Source organism: Mobula birostris, chromosome 2 (genome assembly GCF_030028105.1).
Source record: "Mobula birostris isolate sMobBir1 chromosome 2, sMobBir1.hap1, whole genome shotgun sequence".
Lineage (NCBI taxonomy): Eukaryota > Metazoa > Chordata > Chondrichthyes > Myliobatiformes > Myliobatidae > Mobula > Mobula birostris.
In genome coordinates this window covers 208384045-208408861 of record NC_092371.1, presented here as the reverse complement: position 1 = coordinate 208408861, position 24817 = coordinate 208384045, and the positions used below count along the sequence as shown (strand labels likewise).

General features: G+C 41.4%; 1 protein-coding gene across 4 annotated transcripts in view; it reads left to right on the top strand.

Moving 5' to 3' along the window:
- mapre3b (microtubule-associated protein, RP/EB family, member 3b) overlaps nucleotides 1–22811 on the top strand; it is a 76497-nt gene extending 53686 nt beyond the window's left edge. For all 4 annotated transcript variants that reach the window (XM_072251360.1, XM_072251359.1, XM_072251358.1 and 1 more), the window contains exons 5-7: nucleotides 15384–15526; nucleotides 20161–20313; nucleotides 22604–22811. In XM_072251360.1, coding sequence (XP_072107461.1) covers nucleotides 15384–15526; nucleotides 20161–20313; nucleotides 22604–22675 — 368 coding nt within the window. In that variant the 3' untranslated portion in view covers nucleotides 22676–22811. The remainder of the gene's footprint in view (nucleotides 1–15383; nucleotides 15527–20160; nucleotides 20314–22603) is intronic.
- The last annotated feature ends 2006 nt before the right edge of the window (nucleotides 22812–24817 follow it).

The following is a 24817-nucleotide window of genomic DNA, read 5'->3' as shown; positions in this document are numbered from 1 at the left end:
AACTAAGACATAGCATCACCTGAGAGAACCATTGTATTAAAGTGGGAGCAGAAGCATCTTTCCATTTTAATAAATTAGCCCTTCTAGCCAATAATGTAACAAATGTAATTACATGTTAGTCTGATATAGAAATACTATGAATATATTGAGGAATTATACCAAACAAAACTCAAATTATTAGGTTGTAAATTAATTTTTAAAGCTTTAGAAATTGTAGAAAAAATAGATTTCCAAAACTGTTTCAATACAGAACACGACCAAAACATATGTGTCAATGTAGCTATCTCAGTTTTACATCTATCACACTGACTATTAACATTAGGAAATATTTTAGACGGTCTCTCCTTTGTCAAATAATAATGATGTACAATTTTAAATTGAATTAAAGAATGACTGGTGCAAATGGAAGAAGAATTAACCAACTTCAAAATTCGCAACCAATCCTCTGTTATCAAGGTCATGTTAAGCTCTCTTTCCCAATCTTGCTTAATCTTAAATAGAGGATAATTATCCTGTTGTAATAATAAATTATAAATTTTCCCAATAAAATCTTTCACTAAAGGGTTCATTTTTAAAATAGTGTCTAACAGGTCAGGATCTTGTATATATGGAAAATTACTTTAATACACTTGTAAAAAATGTCTGACCTGAAGATATTGCAAGAAGTGTGAATATGAAAGAGAGTATTTAGTTACTAATTCCTCAAAGGACATCAATCGGCCTTCTTGAAACAAATCAATTCCTTTATTCCTCCAAAGAGAAAAGGTAGGGTCACTAAGTGAAGGTTTAAATAAATAGTTTCGATAAATTAAACTAAGAAGGTTAAATTTTTTAAGATTAAAAAGCTTAAGAAACGGGTACCAAATTTGTAATGACTGCTTAATCAAAGGATTTATATTTAAAATAAGAATTTTGGCTAGTTGTACAGGTAAAGAAGCTCCTAATAACGAACGTAAGTAAAATTGTTTCACAGCTTTCAATTCCAAATCAACCCATGGTGGTTGTTCATTTTTATCGGTCCAATATAACCAAGAACACGCATGGCGTATATTAACTACCCAATAATACATTCTTAAATTAGGCAAAGTAAGACCTCCATCCTTCTTTAATTTTTGTAAATGACGTTTTCCAATCCTTGGTCTTCTATTATTCCAAACAGAAGATGAAATAATAGAATCAACTTGATCAAAAAGCTTCTTAGTTAAAAAATAGGAATATTTTGAAATACATATAAAAATTTTGGTGAGATCGTCATTTTAACTGCATGAATTCGACCAACTAACGAAAGTGTAAGAAGATTCCATCTAGAGAATAATTGCTTCATGAAATCCACTAAGGGAACTAACTGAGCTCTATAAAGGTGTCCATAATTTTTAGTGATGATAATACCTAAATATTTAAAAGAATCCGTAACTTTAAAAGGAATATCAAACGCCCGCTAAAAAGAGGGCGTTTAGAGATGGAAATAGGGAGGAGCTGAGGGCAATACAGAATGACCTGAAAGCCAGGATCAGGGAGGCTAAAGACAGGTACAGGAGGAAGCTTGAGTGGAAACTCCAGCAGAACAACATGAGAGAGGTCTGGAGGGGGATGAGGACCATCACTGGGTTCCAGCAAACTAGCAATAGAGAAGGCAGTGTGGACAGGGCCAATGAACTTAACCTGTTCTTTAACAGATTTGACAGTGTGGCCCTGCCCATCCCACACATGAGTTGGTTGTCGGCCCCCAACCAACACATATTCCACTGAGGAGACTGAGGTCCTTTAACATCTGCCGGACGATGCTGAGGATATTCTACGAGTCTGTGGTGGCCAGTGCTATCATGTTTGCTGTTGTGTGCTGGGGCAGCAGGCTGAGGGTGGCAGACACCAACAGAATCAACAAACTCATTCGTAAGGCCAGTGATGATGTGGGGATGGAACTGGACTCTCTCACGGTGGTGTCTGAAGAGAGGATGCTGTCTAAGTTGCATGCCATCTTGGTCAATGTCTCCCATCCACTACATAATGTACTGGGTGGGCACAGGAGTACATTCAGTCAGAGGCTCATTCCACCGAGATGTAGCACTGAGCGTCATAGGAAGTCATTCCTGCCTGTGGCCGTCAAACTTTACAACTGCTCCCTTGGAGGGTCAGACATCCTGAGCCAATAGGCTGGTCCTGGACATTTCATAATTTACTGGCATAATTTACGTATTACTATTTAACTATTTATGGTTCTATTACTATTTATTATTTATGGAGCAACTGTAACGAAAACCAATTTCCCCTGGGATTAATAAAATATGACTATGACTATAAAAGCAGAATCTTTTAAAGGAAATAATTCACTTTTATGCAGGTTTAATTTATATCCTGAAAACTTTCCAAATTCATTTAATAATTTCGATAAACTAGGAATAGATTCTTCAGGATTCGAAATATAAACTAAGAGATCATCAGCATAAAGGGAAATCTTTTGAATAATCCCATTTATGAAAATTCCTTGAATATCCTTAGCTTCACTAAGTGCAATAGCCAAAGGTTCCAGCACCAAATTAAATAACAAAGGACTTAACGGACATCCTTGTCTCGTACCCTGCGAAAGTCGAAAAAAGGGGGATCTACAGTTATAAGTAATCACAGTGGCAATAGGGCTTTTATATATCATTCTAATCCACTTATTAAAATTAGAACCAAAGCTAAATTTCTCTAAAATGTTAAATAAATATTTCCACTCAACTCTATCAAATGCCTTTTCAGCATCAAGAGAAACAACACATTGGGGAGTTTTCGAGAGGGATGTGTATATATTATTTAACAATCTCCGAGTGTTAGAAAAAGAATAATGGCCTTCTATGAAACCTGTTTGGTCCTGAGAAATAATTTTAGCTAGTATATTCTCCAACCGATTAGCCATTATTTTTGAAAGAATTTTGGCATCTACGTTTAATAATGAGATAGGTCCATATGAAGCACAATCCTTAGGGTCTTTATCTTTATTAAGAATTAAAGAAATAGAAGCTTCATAAAATGTAGAAGGTAACTCTCCTAACAAAAAAGAATCTTTAAGCATTTCCAACATATAGGGAGTAAGCAAATTTTCAAATTTTTTATAAAATCCTACAGAAAAACCATCTAGTCCAGGAGCTTTACCAGACTGCATTGAAAAAATAGCTTTCTGAATTTCTGGACTTCGAACAAAAATCGGAAATCAGCTATAAAATGATCAATTCGCGAATATTTTTTATGGATGTGAATAAAAAGAATAATCTCTATCATTAGGATGCAGATTTCTATCAAACCATAATAAATTAAAAAGGAATTAATAAGTGATGCTGAACAACTCGGAAGCTGCTGAGTGGTTGAACTCTTGTCAATCAAAGGGTTTAAACAACAGTTGAAGTCACCTCCCATCAGCGGCATATATTCAGTTAAGTCTGGTAATAAACCAAATACATTTTTTAAAAAAGAAGGATCATCTACATTAGGTCCATATAGATTAACCAGGACAATTTTTCTATTACAAATCGTTCCTTTAATAATTAAAAATCTACCATTGATATCTGAGGCAATATCTTCTTCGATAAATAAAATATTAGATTTAATAAAAATAGATATTCCCTTTGTTTTATTTTGACAAGTAGCATGATATTGAACACCCTTCCACATTTTAAAAAATCTATTTTGATCACCCATTCTGATAGCGTTTCTTGAACAAAAATTATATCGGGCTGGAATCGGTTAATAATTTTAAAAGTCTCCTTTCGCTTAATAAAGTGATTCCAGTCACATACGTTCCAACTATTAATGTTTATCTGTTTAATAACCGTAAAATATTGTTTTAAACACGAAAATACACACATACCATCGTGGGCTAATCAAAGATGGCGGTGATGAGTATAACCATATAGAAAACACGCATGTTCCAGAGCTCCATAATGGGAAAAAACCTGAAAAAAACTGAAAAAAACCTGTAATAGACCCCAAAATGCAAAAAAAAACCCCCGAATCCTCCCCCCATCCCAAAAGGTAGAAATCCGGCAAAAAGGAAGGAAAAAGCCGGAATGCCTCCCCAAAGAGAAAAGAAAAAGCAGAACTCTGCGTGCGGCTCAATATAAATAGTGATTTAAAAGTTTTTCTCCCAATTCCCCCCCCCCGACAAAGAAAACACATGACCCTAAGATAAGAAAGCCCAGCAGAGAAGCAGAAAAAAGATGTTTATAGTTAATCATTGAAAATAAACTAGGAATGCAAAATCCGTCTGCAGAAGCACCAAAACAATGCTATTAAACCAAAACAATACAATCTCTAACAAGAAAAATAACCATTATTCCTTTAGCTTACTACCCAACTTTAACAAAGGAAACTAAAGCTAATTATCTATTCGAAACACTCCTCACTATATAAGAAAGGGTCTATATAAACTATGAAAGCTATCACTTAATTAATAAAAGAAAAAGAAGCAGATAATCAAACCAGTTAATAATCTGTCCACTGTGTTAGTTCACTCCATATACCAAACAGACTTCAAAAAAGTCATTCATGAGTCAAACCAGGAAGTTCACCTCTTCAAATATTTTATCGATCAAAGCAAATATTCAGCATATCAAAAATCTTCAAAGCCTGTTTTCTTTCAGAAAATTATTTAGCAAACCCAAATATCCTTCATGTGACAGCCGACTCCACGGTAGAGTTAACAAAGTCCAATGCCGCTTGGGGATCCGAAAACACACGAGATGTGGAATCTTCAGGAAATAATTTTAATTTAGTTGGGTAGCGAAGCGATAGAAAAAGTCCCTTTGCATGAGCAATTTTCATCGCTGGGACAAATTTGATCCACTGTTCCATAATTTCCTGTACATAGTCTTCGTAAAAACGGATCTCGGAACCGTTAAAGTTAAAAACTCTCTGTTTCCTTGCACATTTTATGATTTGGTCTTTAACTTTAAAGGGAAGAAAATTGACCAAAATTGGCCGAGGTTTACCTGAAATCTGAGAATTCGAAATGAAAGTTCTGTGAGCTCTTTCAATATAGGGAGGTTGAGGTAGAATATCCAGAAGCAAAGATTGAAACAAATTGGCAAAGTAGTCCAATAAACGCCCACTCTGAGAACCTTCCTTCAGTCCGATAATTCGTATATTATTTTGACGAGACTTCGCCTTTAAATCGACAATTTTACGTTGAGCCTGTTCCAAGTGGGTTGAAATATCCACAATCTGATGTTTCGATTCTTTAAACTCAGTACTCAAGGAAATAATATTTTCCTCAATAGTCTGAAAACTCTGTCGGAATGACTTCAACTCAGAAGTGTTATTGTCTATTTTGTTGTCAAGAGCCATCAACGCACGTTCCAAATGCTCAGCCCAGACAGGCATATCTTCCGATTTTTCTTTCAAAGTTTTGCCCTTTCCATTGCTGGATTCAAAAGGCAGCTTTCCACTTCTTAAAGAATATGACATAATGACAACTATTTCCCTCTAAGATCCAAGAAATAAAAGTTAAAGATTCAAGGTTTAAACAGGGGAAAAGGAGGAATTAAAGACAGCCGCAAAATTTATGTGTTACTCCATCGAGCCGCAGGCGGAAGTCAATCTTTGCTATTTGCAATGTTTTTCTATTTTTCATTAACTTCTGTTCATTATATATGTGAGGTTCCTTCTCAGAACTGTTTGTGGTGCGCAGAGACCTGCACATCACCTGCACCTTGGGGAATTTTCCACTTGTGATACCATTTCAGCGCTCAAAAAAATTTTATGTTTCAGAGGTTTTTGGATTTGGAATTTCGGAGAAAGGGTGCTTGTTATAATGTGAGCATTAGTAAAAGTAAGTTAGCACTGAATTAGGATAATTGGGGCGGGGGGTTTACTTCCGTTCTTTTTACTTCCGGTGGGCACTGTATATAGTTTCTCTGCCATGCTGTACGAAGTAGCGAAAGCCTGTGTGTGTGTGTGTGTGTGTGTGTGTGTGTGTGTGTGTGTGTGTGTGTGTGTGTGTATATGTATGTATGTATTATATATATTTCAGTTTTGCCGTTCTGGATAAAGTCGTTCTTTGGGCATGAAATTGTCGTGTGGTCCTTTCCAAAGTAGAAGTTACCACATATTTTTGGCGATGAGCTGAACTGGTTTTGTGGACATGGCGGCACGTTTCGAACAGGAGCAGCAGCGCCGATAAGGAGCCTCATGTTCAGATGGCTACGTTTGGGACTATCGGTGAATTTGTAGAGAGAACCGAGGACTGGCCAGAGTATGAGGAAAGGTTGGGTCACTTTTTCTGTGCTAATGGAATTACTGAGGAGGCTAAGAAGCGCTCTGTTCTCCTGAGTGTGTGTGGGGCAAAGACTTACAGGCTAATAAGGAATTTAGCCACACTGCGGAAACCGGGGAACATTCCATATGACGAACTGGTCAAGCTCGTGGGGAACCACTACAATCCGAAACCTTCTGTAATAATACAACGGTTTAAGTTTCACAGCCGTTTTAGAAAGCCAGGTCAGTCTGTGGCCAAGCTTCGGCAGCTGTCAGAGCATTGTGACTTAAGAGCGGTGTTGGATGACATGCTCTGTGATAGATTGGTATGTGGCATTAATAATGACATCACACAACCCCACTGTTGACTTTCAGGAAAGCCTTAGAGATTGCCCAAGGCATGGAAATGGCTGCTAATAATGTCAAGGATATCCAGGAAGGACATGGGGGGTCACAATTGGTGGCAGTGCACTAAGTCAGGAGGGAGATTGGTAAACAGGCAAAGCGGGTGGAACGTTTCTGGTGTGGAGGGACGCACTATGCAAATGATTGCAAATTCCAAAGATACTGTCTGCCATGCTTGTGGTAAAAAGGGACATTTAGCTAAAAAGTGCAGAAGTTCAAAGGGTAAGATTAAGCCTGGGCAGAGAAAGCTCAACAGGCTCAGGCAGCCACACACCATCTAGAAGAAGCAGATGAAGAGGCAGCGTGTGTCTACAACATGTTTACATTGGAAACAGATGAGGAACCTCCTGAACGATATTATGCCACAGTCACTGTTAGGGGAAAGGACATTAAGTTTCGGATTGATTCAGGGGCTATTGCATCGGTTATTAGTGAGGAAACCTACAGGAGGACATGGGGGTCCAACCTGCCTCCGATTAGGCCATCAAAGCTCAAACTTAGGACCTATATGGGGCAGCCCATACCTCATTTAGGGGTGTTATATGTTGACATTTCAGCCGGGGGTCAGAAGGCTGAAGCCAGGCTAGTGATAGCTAAGGGCAGTGGGCCCAGTCTTTTGGGTCGCGATTGGCTTCGCAAAATCTGGTTAAACTGGCATGAAATTAAGTAGGCACACACGACGGAGGACATTCTTCAGTGGTACAATGACGTTTTCAGGGACGAGCTGGGAACACTGAAGGATGTAACAGTGAAACTCCATGTCGACCCTGAGGCTACACCACGTTTTTTTAAGCCCAGGTCGGTGCCCTATGCCATGAAAGGCAAAGTCGAGGAGGAGCTGGAACATTTACAGAGGCTGGGCATTATTGAGCCCGTCCAATTTTTAAGGTGAGCAGCTCCCATTGTTCTAGTTTTGAAGGCAGACAGAACGGTGAGGATATGTGGGGATTATAAACTTATGGTGAATCAGGTCTCTAAGCTGGAGGAGTACCCATTGTCACGGGTGGATGATCTGTTTGCAACCCTGTCAGCGGGTAAGCTGTTCACAAAGCTGGACATGAGCCAAGCCTACCAACAGCTGCTGCTCGACGAAGATTCAAAGGAGTACATCACTATCAATACACATAAGGGATTATTCAAGTACAATCGCCTGGTGTTTGGAGTGGCGTCCGGCCCTGCCATTTTCCAAAGGACACTGGACACTTTGCTGCAGAGGATTCCGCACGTAGCTGTGTACCTTGATGATATTTTGATCACGGAGGTGGAGCATCTGGCTAACTTAGAACGAGTGCTGAAGAGGCTCTCAGACGCAGGGCTGCTGTTGAAACGTGGAAAATGTGTGTTCCTGGCATTGAGTGTGACTTACCTGGGACACAGGATCACAGCTGAGGGGCTTTGCCCTGTGGAAGACAAAATGAGAGCTATTAAGGAAGCCCCAAGCCCCAAGACCGTCATGGAACTCAGATTATTTTTGGGCATGGTGAATTATTATGGCAAGTTTCTTCCTGACCTCTCAAGGGTTTTGACCCCACTGTATAAGCTGCTTCACAATGACACTAAGTGGCAGTGGGGTGAAGAGCAGGAGAAAGCTTTCAAGGAAGTGAAAGAACTCCATTCAGCAAAGCTGCTTGTTCACTATGAGCCAGACAAGGAGATCACCTTTGCATGTGATGCCTCGCCCGATGGAGTCAGGTCAGTTCTCTCACATGTAATGGAGGACCGCTCAGAGAAGCCTATTGGTTTTGCTTCACGTACCCTGACAGCTGCTGAGAAGGGATATTCACAGCTAGACAAAGAAGGTCTGGCCATTGTTTTTGCGGTCAAACATTTCCATCAGTGCCTTTGTGGACACGTATTTACCATTTATACGGACCATAAACCACTGATGAGCCTGTTCAGTGAGACTAGATGCAACCCACCGCTAGCCTTAGCTAGGATACAGCGTTGGACTCTTACATTGTCAGCCTACAGGTACACTTTTGTGTACAGAGCGGGTGGGGATAATGCAAACGCCGATGCACTGAGTCGACTACCTTTACTTGAGACACCTGTTACTACATATGTGCCTCCAGAGACTGTGTTTTCATTGAAGAGGCTGTCAGAGACACCTCGATGGGCCGAATGGCCTACTTCTGCTCCTTTGTCTTATGGTCTAAAGGCGACCCAGATCCAGCAGTGGACAGAGAGGGACCCAATCCTGTCCCAGGTCAAGACTTTTCTTTTACAAGGTTGGCCCAATGTCATGGAAGGAGAGGAACTGAGGCCTTATGCCAAACGCAAGACAGAACTGAGTCTGCAGGATGGCTGAATTTTCTGCGGGGCGAGGGTCATCATGCCTCCCCTGGCCGTTCGCAGATTCTGAAGGAAATTCATGAGACTCATCCGGGGGTGTCTTGAATGAAAAGCCTTGCAAGGTCCTATGTTTGGTGGCCAAGAATGGATCAGGATCTGGAGAACAAGGTAAAATCGTGCACGCAATGTCAGACTAATCAAAATATGCCACCACCAGCTCCTTTGCACCCATTGGAGTGGCCAGACCACCCCTGGTCTAGGCTACTTTTGGACTTTGCTGGCCCTTTTATGGGGCAGATGTTTCTTGTAATGGTAGATGCGCATTCTAGATGGATCGAAGCTCACATCATGAGCAACATCACAGCCCCCTCAACCATAGACAAACTCAGGCAAGTGTTTGCAGTCCACGGGTTGCCTGACACTCTGGTCACTGATAATGGCCCGACGTTCACCAGTGAACCGTTCAGTGAGTTCATGCAGCAGAATGGCATTCATCACATTCGGACGGCCCCTTTCCACCCAGCCTCCAATGGTTTGGCTGAGCGGGCTGTTCAGACAGTGAAGGAAGGCCTGAAGCGGATGACAGGGGACTCTCTTAGCATTCGGCTTTCAAGTTTCCTTTTTAAATACCACCTCACACCACAGACTACGACTGCCCGCACTCCAGCAGAGATGCTGATGGGGCGTAGGCCCAAGTTAAGATTGGACCTGCTGCGCCCGGAGTGAAGGCGAAAGTGGAGAGGAAGCAGGGAAAGCAGAAGGAGGGACATGATCAATACGTGTGAGAGAGGCAGTTAAAACCGTGATGACAATGTCTATGTGAGAAACAATCAGCAATGGTTGCCTGGGGTTATTCTTAAGCAGAGTGGTCCGGTCTCCTATATTGTTAAGCTGACTGATGGGCGTGTTTTCCGCAGACATCAGGACCATGTGAGCCAGCGTCATGATACCGGCTCAGAGGCCAACAGTTCCATGGAGTTTCCACTTGTGAGACAGACTACTGTGGAAGCATGTCCACCAGTGACTTTGCCAGAGGGAGAGACGCTGGCAGAGGAGTTGGGGTCCCCTGAGGAGGATAGACATTCTCACACAGACACACAGACGACTCTCATGCCCCCAAAACCAGATCCACGCAAAACACCGTCACCGGGGGTAGTGCGCAGATCATAGCACACTCGTAAACCTCCTGACAGACTGAATCTTTGATGGGACAGTTTTTTTTTTGTTGTCAGATTGAATGTTGAATCTGTCACGTTTTCCAGATGTTTTGTATTGGTAATCTGTTGCTGAGATATTAGTGTAAGTTTCCAGGAGTACGCAAGTTAATAACACCACTGTTTTTATTTCCAAGTTTTTTACATTTGGTGAATGTTGGATTTTAAAGGGGGAGAAGTGTTATAATGTGAGCATTATTAAAAGTAAGTTAATACTAAATTAGGATAATGGAGGGGGGGGTTTACTTCCGTTTTTATTTCCAGTGGGCACTGTATATAGTTTCTCTGCCATGTCGTACAAAGTAGTGAAAGCCTCTGCGTGTGTGTGTGTGTGTGTATATATGTATGTATCCGTTCTGGATAAAGTCATTCTTTGGGCATGAAATTGTCGTGCGGTCCTTTCCAAAGTAGAAGTTACCACAGTGCTCAACCTGTGCTAGTCTCTTGAAGAGTGCTTTGGGAGGGGGGATCAGTGAAGCAACATGTCTAGCAGGACATTAGCCCAATTTCAGCTTGGATACATGTAGTATTGGAAGTTACAAGTGAACGAATTTTTAATACTGAAGGACTGATTGTCCTAATGCATTTTAGCAAAATAAAACTGCATAACTTTATGGTGCCCAAGATACGGAACTACAAACTCAAAATACCCAAAAAAAACTATCCTTTAAATGTTGATGGTATGTATCAGAAAAGTTAATTGCAGATTTCATGGGTATTATAGGGTAAATGTGAATATTCATCAAAATCTATACATGAGCTCCTCTAATAGATCTGCATATGAAATTAGAGAAAACAGAGTAAAAATACTCGCAGGGGAGCAAAAGGATTCACTTACCACTCAACAGTTGTTGTGAAGTCAACAGAGGTTAGGGTTAATAAGGAAGAACTAAAGAGCTATAAATGCCTATTATAGTTGTAATTAGAGTCAAGCCTTAGTGTCATGATTGATTCAGAAGCTGTACTTGAATGGCAAAAAGCAACAGGAAGTAAGTAGGTGTTGCCTTGGTAGTTGGAAGTTATATCCTTCCAAAGCAGAAGATGACGGTGTCAGGTTTACTGCAGATATTTGAGCATATAATCTTGTTGGTTAATTGAGTGTAGGACTCTTAAGGTTCTGATGATAAGTCTCAGCCTGAAAAGTTAACTGTTTATTTCCTTCTGTAGATGCTGCCTGATTTGCTGAATTCCTACAGCACTGTCTGTATGTTGTATGGTATTCCCTGTTGTGTGAAACTCTCTGCCTCCTTGTGGATCTAAAATTTACCACAGTAATTTTTTTAAAAGCATGGGGAACCTGCTTGCTTTGTCTTCTGTCTGTTCCCAAATCATCCAATGACTTTTGGAATTCTGATTGGGTTTTTCTTTGTTCTAGCCTCCAACTCTCCAAGTGCTCTATGTCCTTCTAATTCTGACTGCTTATTAAATTTCCACTTTCTTTACTGTATCATTCTGGCATCTGTTTCATCTTTATAGCATGCCTCTTTGCCACTTTAGCTTTTATCTTTTGAGATGCTGTGGGAAACTTTTCTCTTTGCCAAACCTATTAGTGATAGCCAGTGAAGGAGTGCAGCTTTGAGGCTTTGACAAGAAGAGGCAGAGGATGAGCTTGTTCCCAGTTTAGTCTTTACAATGCCTCCTGAGATAGTGATGTGCCTCTCATGTGAGATGTGGCAGTCTTGGGGGAACTCCCCTCTCCCGCAGAGTCACATCTGCCAGAAGTGCATGCGGCTGGGCGATCTGGAAGACCATGTAAGGAATCTGGAGCAGCAGCTGGATGACCTTCGACTCGTAAAGGAGAATGAGGCAGTCATAGATGAGAGCTACAGGGAGGTAGTCACATCTAGGCTGCCAGAAGCAGGTCGTTGGGTGACAGTCAGAGGGGGGAAAGCGAAGGTGAATAGACAGGTAGTGCAGAACACCCCTGTAGCCATTCCCCTGAATAATAAGTTTACCATCCTGGATACTGTTGGCGGGGACGACTGACCAAGTGTGAGCCACGGTGGCAGGGCCTCCGGCACTGAGTCTGACCCTGTGGTGCAGAAGGGTGGGATGGAGAAGAGGAGAGCTGTCGTCATTGGAGACTCTATAGTCAGGGGAGCAGACAGGAGACTTTGTGGACGTGAGAAGGACACCCGCATGGTTTGTTGCCTCCCGGGTGCCAGGGTCTGAGATGTCTCTGACTGGGTGCACGACATCCTGGTACAAGAGGGAAAGCAACCAGAAGTCGTGATACATGTAGGGACCAACGACATAGGGAGGAAGAGGGATGAAGTCCTGAAGTGTGAGTTTCAGGAATTAGGCAGAAGGCTGAAGAACAGGACCTCAAGAGTGGTGTTCTCAGGATTGCTGCCAGTGCTACGTGACAGTGATGGTAAGAATTGGAGGAGATGGCAGTTGAATGCATGGCTGAGGAGTTGGTGCAGGGGGCAGGGTTTTAGATTTTTGGATCATTGGGAGCTCTTCTGGGGAAGGTGGGACCTGTACAGATTGGACAGGTTGCACCTGAACTCGAGGGGGAGCAATATCCTTGCAGGTAGGTTTGCTAGTATGGTTCAGGAGGGTTTAAACTAATTTGCAAGGGGGATGGGATGCAGAGCGATGGAGCAGTGAAAGAAGTGCATGGAGTAAAGCCAGATCTAACATATAGAGAGGCTTTGAGGAAAGAGAAGCAGAATAAAGGGTGTAAAGGTAGGAAGGTAGAAGGGCTAAAGTGCGTGTACTTCAGTGCAAGAAGCATCAGGAACAAAGGTGATTAGATTAGATTAGATTATGAGGGCACTCAGTCCTCGCTTATTGTCATTTAGAAATGCATGCTTTAAAAAATGATACAATGTTCCTCCAGAATGATATCACAGAAACACAGGACAACCAAGACTAAGACTGACAAAACCACACAAACTTGCCGATGCAGCACCATTGGAAGCACCCAACTGCAGCGGACTCTGAGTCCGTCCGAAAACTTCGAGCCTCCAATCAGATCCTCAGACACAGCCTCTCCGAGCGCCATACTCTGCTGAGCGCTTCAACCCCGCCCACCGAGCAACAAGCAAAGCCGAGGACTCGGGGCCTTTCCCTCCGGAGATTCTGGACCACACAGTAGCAGCAGCAGCGAAGCAGGCATTTCAGAAGTTTCACCAGATGTTCCCCCGTGCTCTCACGTCTGTCTCCATCAAATCAGGATTGTGCACGGCATCCTACTTGACAAATAACAGACATCACCACCGGAGTGGCCGCTGTGAGCTGCGCCACGTCGCCATCTTCTCCTCCCTCATGAACTGAGAGCTTGGATACATACATGGAATTATGATAGACTTGGCTGGGACCAGGGAAGGAATGGATTCTCAATATTCCTGGATTTCAGTGCTTTAAAAGGGATGGGGGGGGGGAAGCGGAGGAGGGGTGGCATTACTGGTCAGGGATACTATTACAGCTACAGAAAGGGTGGGTAATGTAGCAGGATCCTCTTTTGAGTCAGTATGCGTGGAAGTCAGGAACAGGAAGGGAGCAGTTACTCTATTGGGGGTATTCTGTGGGCCCCCTGGTAGCAGCGGAGATACCGAGGAGCAGGTTGGGAGGCAGATTTTGGAACAGTGCAAAAATAACAGGGTTGTTATCATGGGTGACTTTAACTTCCCTAATATTAGAAACATAGAAAATAGGTGCAGGAGTAGGCCATTCGGCCCTTCGAGCCTGCACCGCCATTTATTATGATCATGGCTGATCATCCAACTCAGAACACCGCCCCAGCCTTCCCTCCATACCCCCTGACCCCCGTAGCCACAAGGGCCATATCTAACTCCCTCTTAAATATAGCCAATGAACTGGCCTCAACTGTTTCCTGTGGCAGAGAATTCCACAGATTCACCACTCTCTGTGTGAAGAAGTTTTTCCTAATCTCGGTCCTAAAAGGCTTCCCCTCTATCCTCAAACTGTGGCCCCTCGTTCTGGACTTCCCCAACATCGGGAACAATCTTCCTGCATCTAGCCTGTCCAATCCCTTTAGGATCTTATACGTTTCAATCAGATCCCCCCTCAATCTTCTAAATTCCAACGAGTACAAGCCCAGTTCATCCAGTCTTTCTTCATATCAAAGTCCTGCCATCCCAGGAATTAATCTGGTGAACCTTCTTTGTACTCCCTCTATGGCAAGGATGTCTTTCCTCAGATTAGGGGACCAAAACTGCACACAATACTCCAGGTGTGGTCTCACCAAGGCCTTGTACAACTGCAGTAGTACCTCCCTGCTCCTGTACTCGAATCCTCTCGCTATAAATGCCAGCATACCATTCGCCTTTTTCACCGCCTGCTGTACCTGCATGCCCACTTTCAATGACTGGTGTATAATGACACCCAGGTCTCATTGCACCTCCCCTTTTCCTAATCGGCCACCATTCAGATAATAATCTGTTTTCCTATTTTTGCCACCAAAGTGGATAACTTCACATTTATCCACATTAAATTGCATCTGCCATGAATTTGCCCACTCACCCAACCTATCCAAGTCACCCTGCATCCTCTTAGCATCCTCCTCACAGCTAACACTGCCACCCAGCTTCGTGTCATCCGCAAACTTGGAGATGCTGCATTTAATTCCCTCATCCAAGTCATTAATATATATTGTAAACAACTGGGGTCCCAGCACTGAGCCTTGCGGTACCCCACTAGTCACCGCCTGCCATTCTGAAAAGGTCCCGTTTATTCCCACTCTTTGGGTTATATGGGAGGCAGGGTCATCACAACAATGTGGGCCGAAGGGCCTGTACTGTGCTGTACTATTCTATATCTATATAATGATCTAATGTCCTCTTCTGTGATTTGATAAAAGATGTGTAATTTTTCTCCAGTGCAGCAAGTTAGTGCAAGCATGTATCTCTTAACTGATTATACTGATGTCAAGTAAAAAGCTTGGCTTTTATGCTGATGTTGAAAAGCTGATTTTAAAATCATATGTTTTTGATGGAGATAATACATTCTCAGGAGATGAAATTATACGGATTAAATCAAAGCAAAGTGAAACCTTGATGATTGATATTTACAGCTTCTTTGTAATAGTGATCTTGGATTTGGGTGCTGAGGTTTGTGAAGAGGATAAGGATAGAATAATGGATGTTCACTATTAAAAATGAACTGATTAGATTCATCAAACATGTAATATTTTACTTTCCAGAAGATTGGTCTGTAAACTTCAATCTTTATATTTTTATGTTTGACCTTATGTTGAAATTATTTCCTATTCAGTGCCACAGAGAACATCTCCTACTGCACCTAAGATTACAAGAATGCCAAATGCACCATCCTCAATGGGCATGAGGAAAGCCCAACATCTTTCTCGAAATGGAGCGAGCGATGCTGATGCCCAGATAATAGAGCTAAATCAGCAGGTTTGTAAAATTGTAGAAATATGCTTTGTTGTTTCAGTCCCACATGAACCAAGTACAAAATGTTCATTGCAGACTGCATCGTTTGTATGAATATGGATATTCACCATCTGAAACACAAAATACCTCCATTATTTTGATTTATAATTTCAAATCATGTAAATTAGCAGAAATATTGAGCAGTGGAGTACAATGTTAATTCAAATTCTAGACATTCTGGAAACGTGAAGAAAATAAATAAAGAATTGTTATTCTTCATGTTGCAGTTTCTCGGCCTTATTTTAATGAGATCAAAATATGAACATCCTCAGAGAACGTATTAAGGAGCTGGAGCTTGAGTGTTATGTGTGTGTTGCTGTTCTAAGATCAGTCTAACCCTTCCTTCGTACATAGCCTTCCATTTTTCCATCATCCATGTGCTATCTAAGAATTTCTTAAATGTCCCTAATCTATCTGCCTCTATTACCATTCCTGACAGGGTGTTCCACAGACTCACTCTCTGAGTAAAAAACCTACCTCTGACATCTCTGACTTTCTACCAATCACCTTAAAATGATTCCCTCTTGTATTAGCCGTCCCATCCTGGGAAAAAGTCACTGACTATCCACTATCTATGCATATTATTATGGCCCTAGCAATATATGGCAACTTCTTGCAGGCAGCTAACAAAACTACCAGATATGCATCTTCTGAACTAAAAGCTTAGTTCGAGGGGACATGGAAAGGATGTTTCCTATGGTGGGGGGAATCTAGAACCAGAAGGCGTAGCCTCAGAATACAAGGATGACCCTTTAGAACAGAGATGAGGAGGAATTTCTTTAACCAGAATGTGGTGAATCTATGGAATTCATTGCCACAGACGGCTGTGGAGGCCAAGTCATTGGATGCATTCAAAGCGGAGGTTGATAAGCTCTTGATTAGTAAGGGCATCAAAGATTATGGGGAGAAGGCAGGAGAATGGGGTTGAGGAATATAATAAATAAGCTGTGATGAAATGGTGGAGTTGAGTCATTGGGCCAAATGGTACAATTCTGCTCCTATGCCTTGTAGTCTTATGAGCTGTTATCGCTGCAATCTGCTGCCTTTAATTTCTCTTTTAGGAAACTCACTTTTGAAATGTCTCAATATGCTTGAAGGATTTGTCATCTTTTGTACATTGGTTGTCAGTCTGATATTTATAGTCTTTTTTATAAATTCCATTGTATTTCTCTGTTCTACTGTAAATGCCTACAAGAAAATGAATCTCAGGGTTTTATATGGTAAGATATACCTACTCTGATAATAAATTTACTTTAAACTTTGAAACGTGACCATGGCAGCAGTGGATGTTATAGTTAACTGACCAGAGTATTAGGGTCAAAACGCAGCAAGATTAGTAAGCTTGATTAATGATGCACCCAGGATCTGCAGCCCAGAGCTTTGAAAGATGTGACCATAATGGTTGTGAATGGTGTGGTTAACACCTTCCATTATTTTATAGATTTTGGAATGGCTTCAGCAGATAAGGGCAGCAAATCTGAGCAATGATGTGCAATTAAAAGGGAGAGAAAAATCAAGACCTTATAGTCTGACATTGGGAAAGAGCTGAATTCTAGACTGTTAGAAAATGTGCTTTCCGGGCCGGCTGGTGGCGCAATGACATCGGTGCCGGACCCGGGGACAGAGGTTCTCGGGTTCGAAACTCGTCGGGTTCGCCCCTGAGTACGCTTTCCATCCGTGCCGGGTTGAGTGACGAGACAGCAACTTGACCTCATAAAACAAAGGGTAAATACTGTGAAGATGTCTGTGTGAGGAGTGGCACGCCACACAGTCTCTCTCTCGCTCTGTGCCTTGTAAAAAGCCATGAAAAATCCATCATCACGGACACGCAGACGCGCATGCACGCAGGCACATGCCAAAAAAAAAAGAGAAAAGAAAATGTGCTTTCCAGCCACTTGAAAAACAATGATCTGATAGGGCAATGTCAATATGATTTTTTGACTGATACATTGTATCTTTGATGTATTGGGTCGAGTTTGGACAAGAAAGTGTAAATCGGATTAGTTGATTCATTACTGTACAGAAAGCAAACCAAAAAGGAGGAAAAAATATGAGATTGTAAGAATCACATGGGAAATTTTAAAACTTTTTTTTAATTGACTGATAGCTCCAGGAATATAGAACATAGAATAGTACAGCACATTACAGGCCCTTCGGCCCACAATGTTGTGCTGACCCTCAAACCCTGCCTCCCATATAACCTCCCACCTTAAATTCCTCCATACACCTGTCTAGTAGTCTCTTAAACTTCACTAGTGTATCTGCCTCCACCACTGACTCAGGAAGTGCATTCCACGCACCAACCACTCTATCACTCCGGGTCCCATCCCCCTTGCAAATTAGTTTAAACCCTCCTGAACCATGCTAGCAAACCTACCTGCAAGGATATTGCTCCCCCTCGAGTTCAGGTGCAACCCATCCAATCTGTACAGGTCCCACCTTCCCCAGAAGAGATCCCAATGATCCAAAAACCAAAAACCTAAAACCCTGCTCCCTGCACCAACTCCTCAGCCACGCATTCAACTGCCATCTCCTCCAATTCTTACCATCACTGTCATGTAGCACTGGCAGCAATCCTGAGAACACCACCCTTGAGGTCCTGTTCTTCAGCCTTCTGCCTAGTTCCTGAAACTCACACTTCAGGACCTCATCCCTCTTCCTGCCTATGTCGTTGGTACCAATATGTATCACGATTTCTGGTTGCTTTCCCTCTCGTACCAGGAGGCAACAAACCATGCAGGTGTCCTTCTCATGTCCACAAGATCTCCTGTCTGCTCCCCTGACTATAGAGTCTCCAATGACGACAGCTCTCCTCTTCTCCGTCCCACCCTGCTGCACCACCGGGTCAGACTCAGTGCCGGAGGCCCTGCCACCGTGGCTCGCACCTGGTCGGTTGTCCCTGCCAACAGTATCCAGGACAGTAAACTTATTATTCAGGGGAATGGCTACAGGGGTGCTCTGCACTACCTGTCTGCTCACCTTCGCTTTCCCCCCTCTGACTGTCACCCAACGACCTTGGTGTGACTACCTCCCTGTAGCTCTCATCTATGACTGCTTCATTCTCCCTTATTAGTCGGTCATCCAGCTGCTGCTCCAGATTCCTTACATGGTCTTCCAGATCGCCCAGCCGCATGCACTTCTGGCGGATGTGACTCTGCAGGAGAGGGGAGTTCCCCCAAGACTGCCACATCTCACATGAGAGGCACATCACCGTCTCAGGAGGCATTGTAAAGACTAACTGCGAGCAAGCTTGTCCTCCACCTCTTCTAGTCGAAGCCTCTCGAGTCAAAGCCTCAAAACTCCACTCCTTCACTGGCCCACTCCCTCGCTGGCCACTCCACTTGAGCTACCCCTCCACTTATCTGTTTGAGCTTTTCAAAATGCTTGGTCACCTGACCTCGATTGCCCAATCAGCTGCTTTCTGCTGAGTCTGAGCTATTCAAATCTTGATTGTCTAATCAACGGCTTTCTACTGATCTATTCAAATCTTGATCGACTTGATTGCACAGACCAACTGCCAAAACTGCCAGAATCTCTTGAGTCAAAGCCTCAAAGCTCCACTCCTTCACTGGCCCACTCACTCACTGGCCGCTTTCCACAGGCTGCTTCGCTTGAGCTACTTCTCTATTTATCTGTTTGACTGAAGAACAAAACTTGTTACTTGTAAAAATTTCACTAATAAAGTTTGTTTTGTAGTGGCTTGGGCTAAACATCCCCTTGAATATCTTTTTTCAAGAATGCACATTGTTGGTAAATTTACTGGAAATGTAGCACAGATTTCTATTAACCACTTTCCATTTGTATCAGGACCAATTGGCTGAGTGAGACTCGTACCATAATTTTTATGGAAGAGCTGGGAAACGCAGACAGATAATTCCTATTTCTTTCTTCAGCGATGGATGAATGTTGTTTCTGTTTTTTCAGTTTTACTCTTTAACAGCAATGATTAATCCTTTGTATGTAAAATAAGGTAAAACTTTGAATAAAAGCATAAAAATGGTTTCATAGTAACTGCCGAGAATAAATTAGTGGAGTTTGCATTACTGCTGTAGGTGAAGTTGATTCAATGTATTTGAACATGAAGTATGATGTATGATGTAATTTCCAAAGTCATCCCATGTTACCTTTGTATCATAACTCTGAGAAAGAAACTGTTATGTTCAGGCAACCTCCTCCACACTATGTGACACATGCATCTTCATCCTTTCACCGCCTTAAAAGCCATATGTCTGCAGCCTGTAATAACTCCTTTGTTCTGTTAAGTGGTACTGTGCACAATTAAATTAAAATTACATCAGTGTACCAACTTCCAGGAAATCAACATGGTAGACCAGATCATTCTAGATCCAGACTAATATTGTCTGACTAAAGAGTGCCTGGTAAATTGATCACCCTAGAGGCCTTTAAAAGTCTGTTTAAATAGTCACATTTACAAAAACATTGTTTAGAACTTTTAAAATATGAATTTAATTAACAGCAATTAAAACTAGCAAGGCACTTATTTACACATGCATAGCTATTAATATATTTTCATGTCAAATATTGAAAAAACAGATGTGATTTGTTTTATTAACTCCTTTATTTTTAAATCCTAAAAGCTAATGGAACTGAAACTGACAGTAGATGGACTTGAGAAGGAGAGAGACTTTTACTTCAGTAAACTAAGAGACATTGAACTCATCTGCCAAGAACATGAAAATGAGAACATCCCTGCAGTTCAGAGGATTGTGGAAGTTCTGTATGCAACTGAGGTATATATTTCAATTACTGTGGTTCCTTTGAAATTCACTTAAGTATTTGGAAATACTAATCATAATGGACTCTTCTTTAAGACTGATTATCTTGAAAGCCAAGTAGAACCTCCTCATATATGCATACTGCTGAAGATTTAGATGAACTTTTTTCTTTTTTTTAGTTTGAATTGATAAGAAGGCAGTAGTATTTTTATCATTGAAAGATTGTTATTGAGTCTTTTTCATTGAAAAAGGTAATAATTTATGATGCACGAGAGTTTACCTTTTATATATTACCCATTTCGTGGTAATATCCCATATTCAGCATCACTTAATAGTTATAAATATGTTTAATGATGCATCACCATTTGACTTTGGGAAAGTTCAACCCAATTGACCTTACTTACTCTGAATGCATTTTAAAGCATTAACTGTACCAGACAACCTACAATCATTACCTGGCGCTCTAAGTAAACACAAAATAATGGACCTTGTAAAGATATGTTACTTCCCAGAGTCATAGAGCACTACATCAAGGAAGTGGTGCGATCCTTTGCCGAACTACTATTATACTGAGTCCCATCAACCTTCACCTGGCCCATAGCCCTCCATACCTCTCTCATTCATGTACTTATCTAAGCTTCTCTTAAATGTTCCATTCAAACCCACATCTACCGCTTCCTCATTCCACACTTTAATCATCCTCAGAGTAAAGAAGATCCCCCTCCAGTTCCCCTTAAATGTTTCACCTTTCACTCTTAACCTGTGACCTCTAGTTCTAGTCTCACCCAACATCAGTGGGGAAAAGTGTACTTGCATTTGCACCATCTATGCCCCCTCGTTGTTTGTTTATTTATTTATTGAGATACTGCATGGAATGGGCCCTTCCGGCCCTTCAAGCTGCACCACCCAGCAATCATCTGATTTAATCCTAGCATAATCATGGGGCAATTTACAATGACCAATTAACCTACCAACTGGTACGTCTACTGACTGTGGCAGGAAACTGGAGCACCCGGAGGAAACCCACGTGGTCATGGGAAGAATGTACAGGCTTCTTACAGCCAGCAGTGAGAGCTGGTATTGTAAAGTGTTGTGTTGACCATTGTCAACACAGTAGTCATAGCTACTGTGCTGCCCCAAATTTTGTATAGCTCTCTCAAATCTCCCTTCAATCTTCTACATTCTAGGAAATAAATTCCTAACCTATTCATCTTTTCCCTATAACTCAGGTCCTCAGGTCCCTGTAACATCCTTGTAAACTTTCTCTGTACTATTTCCATCTTATTGATTTATTTCCTGTTGGTTGGTAACTAAAGCTACACTCAATACTCCAAATTAGGCCATACCAACATTGTATACAACTTCAATGTAATATCCCAACTTTTGTAATCAGTACTCTGACTTAAGAAGGCCAGAAACTCTCTTTACAACCCTATCCACCTGTGATGCCATTTTAACAGAAACCATGGAGGAACTCAGCAGGTCAGGCAGCATTTATGGAGGGCAATAAACAGTCAGCACAGAAACTATTCACTAATCAAGAAGATCAAGGTGATTAAAAAGCATGCGGTTACTCGGATTTAAAAATATGGGTTATTGGAATCTCATCAATTATTGGTTAAGCCTCTGTTGGAGTATTGTGGACAATCAAAGCCATCCTCATGCATCAGAAAAAAAACTCAATAGTACAAAGGAAATACCCAAACAGAATGTTACCTGGTTGGAGGAACTTTAGATAAGTGGAAATGTTTAACTTATTTGTTCTATTTACTGCATAATAAAGCATTGGAGTTACAAATTGACCTTTCAAAAAGAAATCTTTCTAGAGAGAAATGACTTGCACTCTCTAACAGGTGTGCCCATAACCATAGGAATGCAGTTATTGATTATCGCTCTAGAACAGGGGTTCCCAACCTATTTTATGCCATAGACCAACAGCGTTCAGCAAGAGGTCTGTGGACCCCAGGTTGGGAATCCCTGCTCTAGAGGGAAGAGTTGTAAGGCTTTTCGTTCTCAATATCAGGACAGTTAATGTTGCACCTAAAACAGCAGTGGAACCTGATTCTAAAATTACTTAAGTACTGATTCCAAATGAAAGATTCAAAAGTTGTTTGGAAATGCACATACATTTGCAACAGTTTCATTTACAGTAGTATTCACTCATTTTCTTCTTCCTGAATCTAATTTTGATTAATAACAGTCATATGAGGCAGATTGGAGAGTTTTTTTTAAATGTAATAAATGTTAATTTACATGTGAATTATTGAGTCCTGATGAATTAATAAATTGTATTTTTGTTCTGTAGGATGGATTTGCTCCTCCAGATGACGATGACATTAATATAAATCATCCAGAAGATGAGCAGGATGAATATTAAGCTTGTGTAATTGCACCTTTATCTTTCCTAATCTGTCTGCTCTCTGTGATTGAGAATCTCCCAGGCTGTTTACTAACATTACATTGAGTTGCGTTTGTACAGCCACTGCACAGTCACAATAAATCTATACACTCTGTATCACAGATTGCTACAACTATATCATCCTCATCACTATTACTGACAAACTATTATAAAATATATTTAATTTGTATATTTTTCTTAAATGAGTACCTTGCACTTTGGTTTGAAAGTAATCAGAAATCCAGGATGATAATGCAAGTTGTTTGCCTTTGTCTTATAAGCAGCATGCAGTCTAGGTTTCTTTTAAGGTTGAAACAGCTTGGATATACTTAAAGTCACTTTATAAATTCTGAAAGCATGTAGATACTTTAGCAAAATGTTTGTGGCAGGGAAGATGGTGTTTTATGCAAATTAGCTTTGAGAAAGTGACTTGGCAGATTGAAGTCAGGAGTTTAAAATTTTAATAATTTAAAGGTAATTATTTATTATACTTTGCTATATACATGAAGAATAAGGGATGCTTTTTGATGTGACAATGATTAACTCAATTCCAGCTGCTTTTCATCAGAAAACACTAAAATATGCCTTTGACATCACATTTTGCATCACCTTTCTGATACTGTGCCCATGACAGTGGTGTGCAGAAACAAAACCTGCATCTGTGAAATTTTATTTAAAATAAATGTGTGAAAAATTGCAGATGCTTTGTATATTTAATGCCTTTCTTGTTTAAATGTATGTTTGATGTTTACACATCAAGTTTTGACTCATTTCAGTCAGAATGCTGACCTCAATGGACATTAGACTTATAAATAAAAAGAATTAATCAGAGATTGTGAATGCTAACTCTACAAATATATTGGATGCTGGGATTGCACTGGTACTCTGCTCAGTGCTTCAGTGCTGTACCTGAGAGCAGTGATTGAATCTCTAGATCAAACACTCACAGGTGCATACTCACCTCCAGTCTAAAGAAAACATCCACTATTGCTGTGTGCTGCTGGGCTGAGAACCTAGCATGCATCCCTGCTCTACCCACTGCTGGTAACCTATTACAAGGCCCTGCTCTCTGCTGGCACTGCCATAGCAATTACATATGGGTCAATGTAGAGAGTTGCCTCTGAGGACGGGTAGAGTAGGCTGGGACAAGTAGAGTGTCTGTTCAACTCTGAGATATTATCAGAGCTGTACCCTAGCTAGCAAAACAGGTGCAGATATTACCCAGAGCTCACAGTGCCCACTCCATGTGTTGACACACTACATAGATGCTACAGTTACTAATCACTCTTTGTTGGATACTGTGTAATAGAAGCTGCTGTCCACTGTTCTCTTGTCTGGCTATACATGCACCAAAGCCAGTGAACACTTTGAGCTTGCTACAACAGTGAACTCTCTGGGTTGGGAGAGCTGTGTAGGCAGATGAAGAGAGGAGGACACATCAATTTCTAACATATCCAATAAATGATGGTGAAAGAGACTGTAGGAACCAAGCAGTTTGTCAACACAGGTGCTCCCTGTGCTCAACAGGGACGCACGTATCTGATGTTACCTGAGTGCAGAACAGCTGCACTGCTTACACTAGCCCAGCAAACACCTACCAGCACAAGCAGCCTCTTTACACTGAGCGGGGCAAGTTCATTGCTGGATTTTTTCCACGTTTCTGGAATAGTGACAAGTCACAAGGAGAGCATGTGCTCAGGCATAGCAATGTTGTCAGTAATGTATCTCAACAGCTATAACTTTCTAATGACCCATTTAGGCACTAATCCCGTTGGTGCTCACATGAATGCATCCTAAGCACTGTAAGGCACCAGTGAATACTGATTCCCACAATTGTGTTGCACTTAAAAACATATCCTAAGATCACATACTCTATATCATGTTCCAAAGTAATATTTACAACTAGATAAATGTTTGCCTAAATATAAGATAACTATTTAATCATTCTGATCACAAAATTGATGTTTTTGGCCACTAGCTATGGCACAGTTGTTAGTACCCTCAGTTTTAGTTTGGAAGTTGTGGGTTAAATCAACTTGGGTAGATTTATAGATCCCATACACTGCTTTGAGCTACAAGGATGAACTCATTATGGTTTTCCGGCCACCATTTGACACTGTT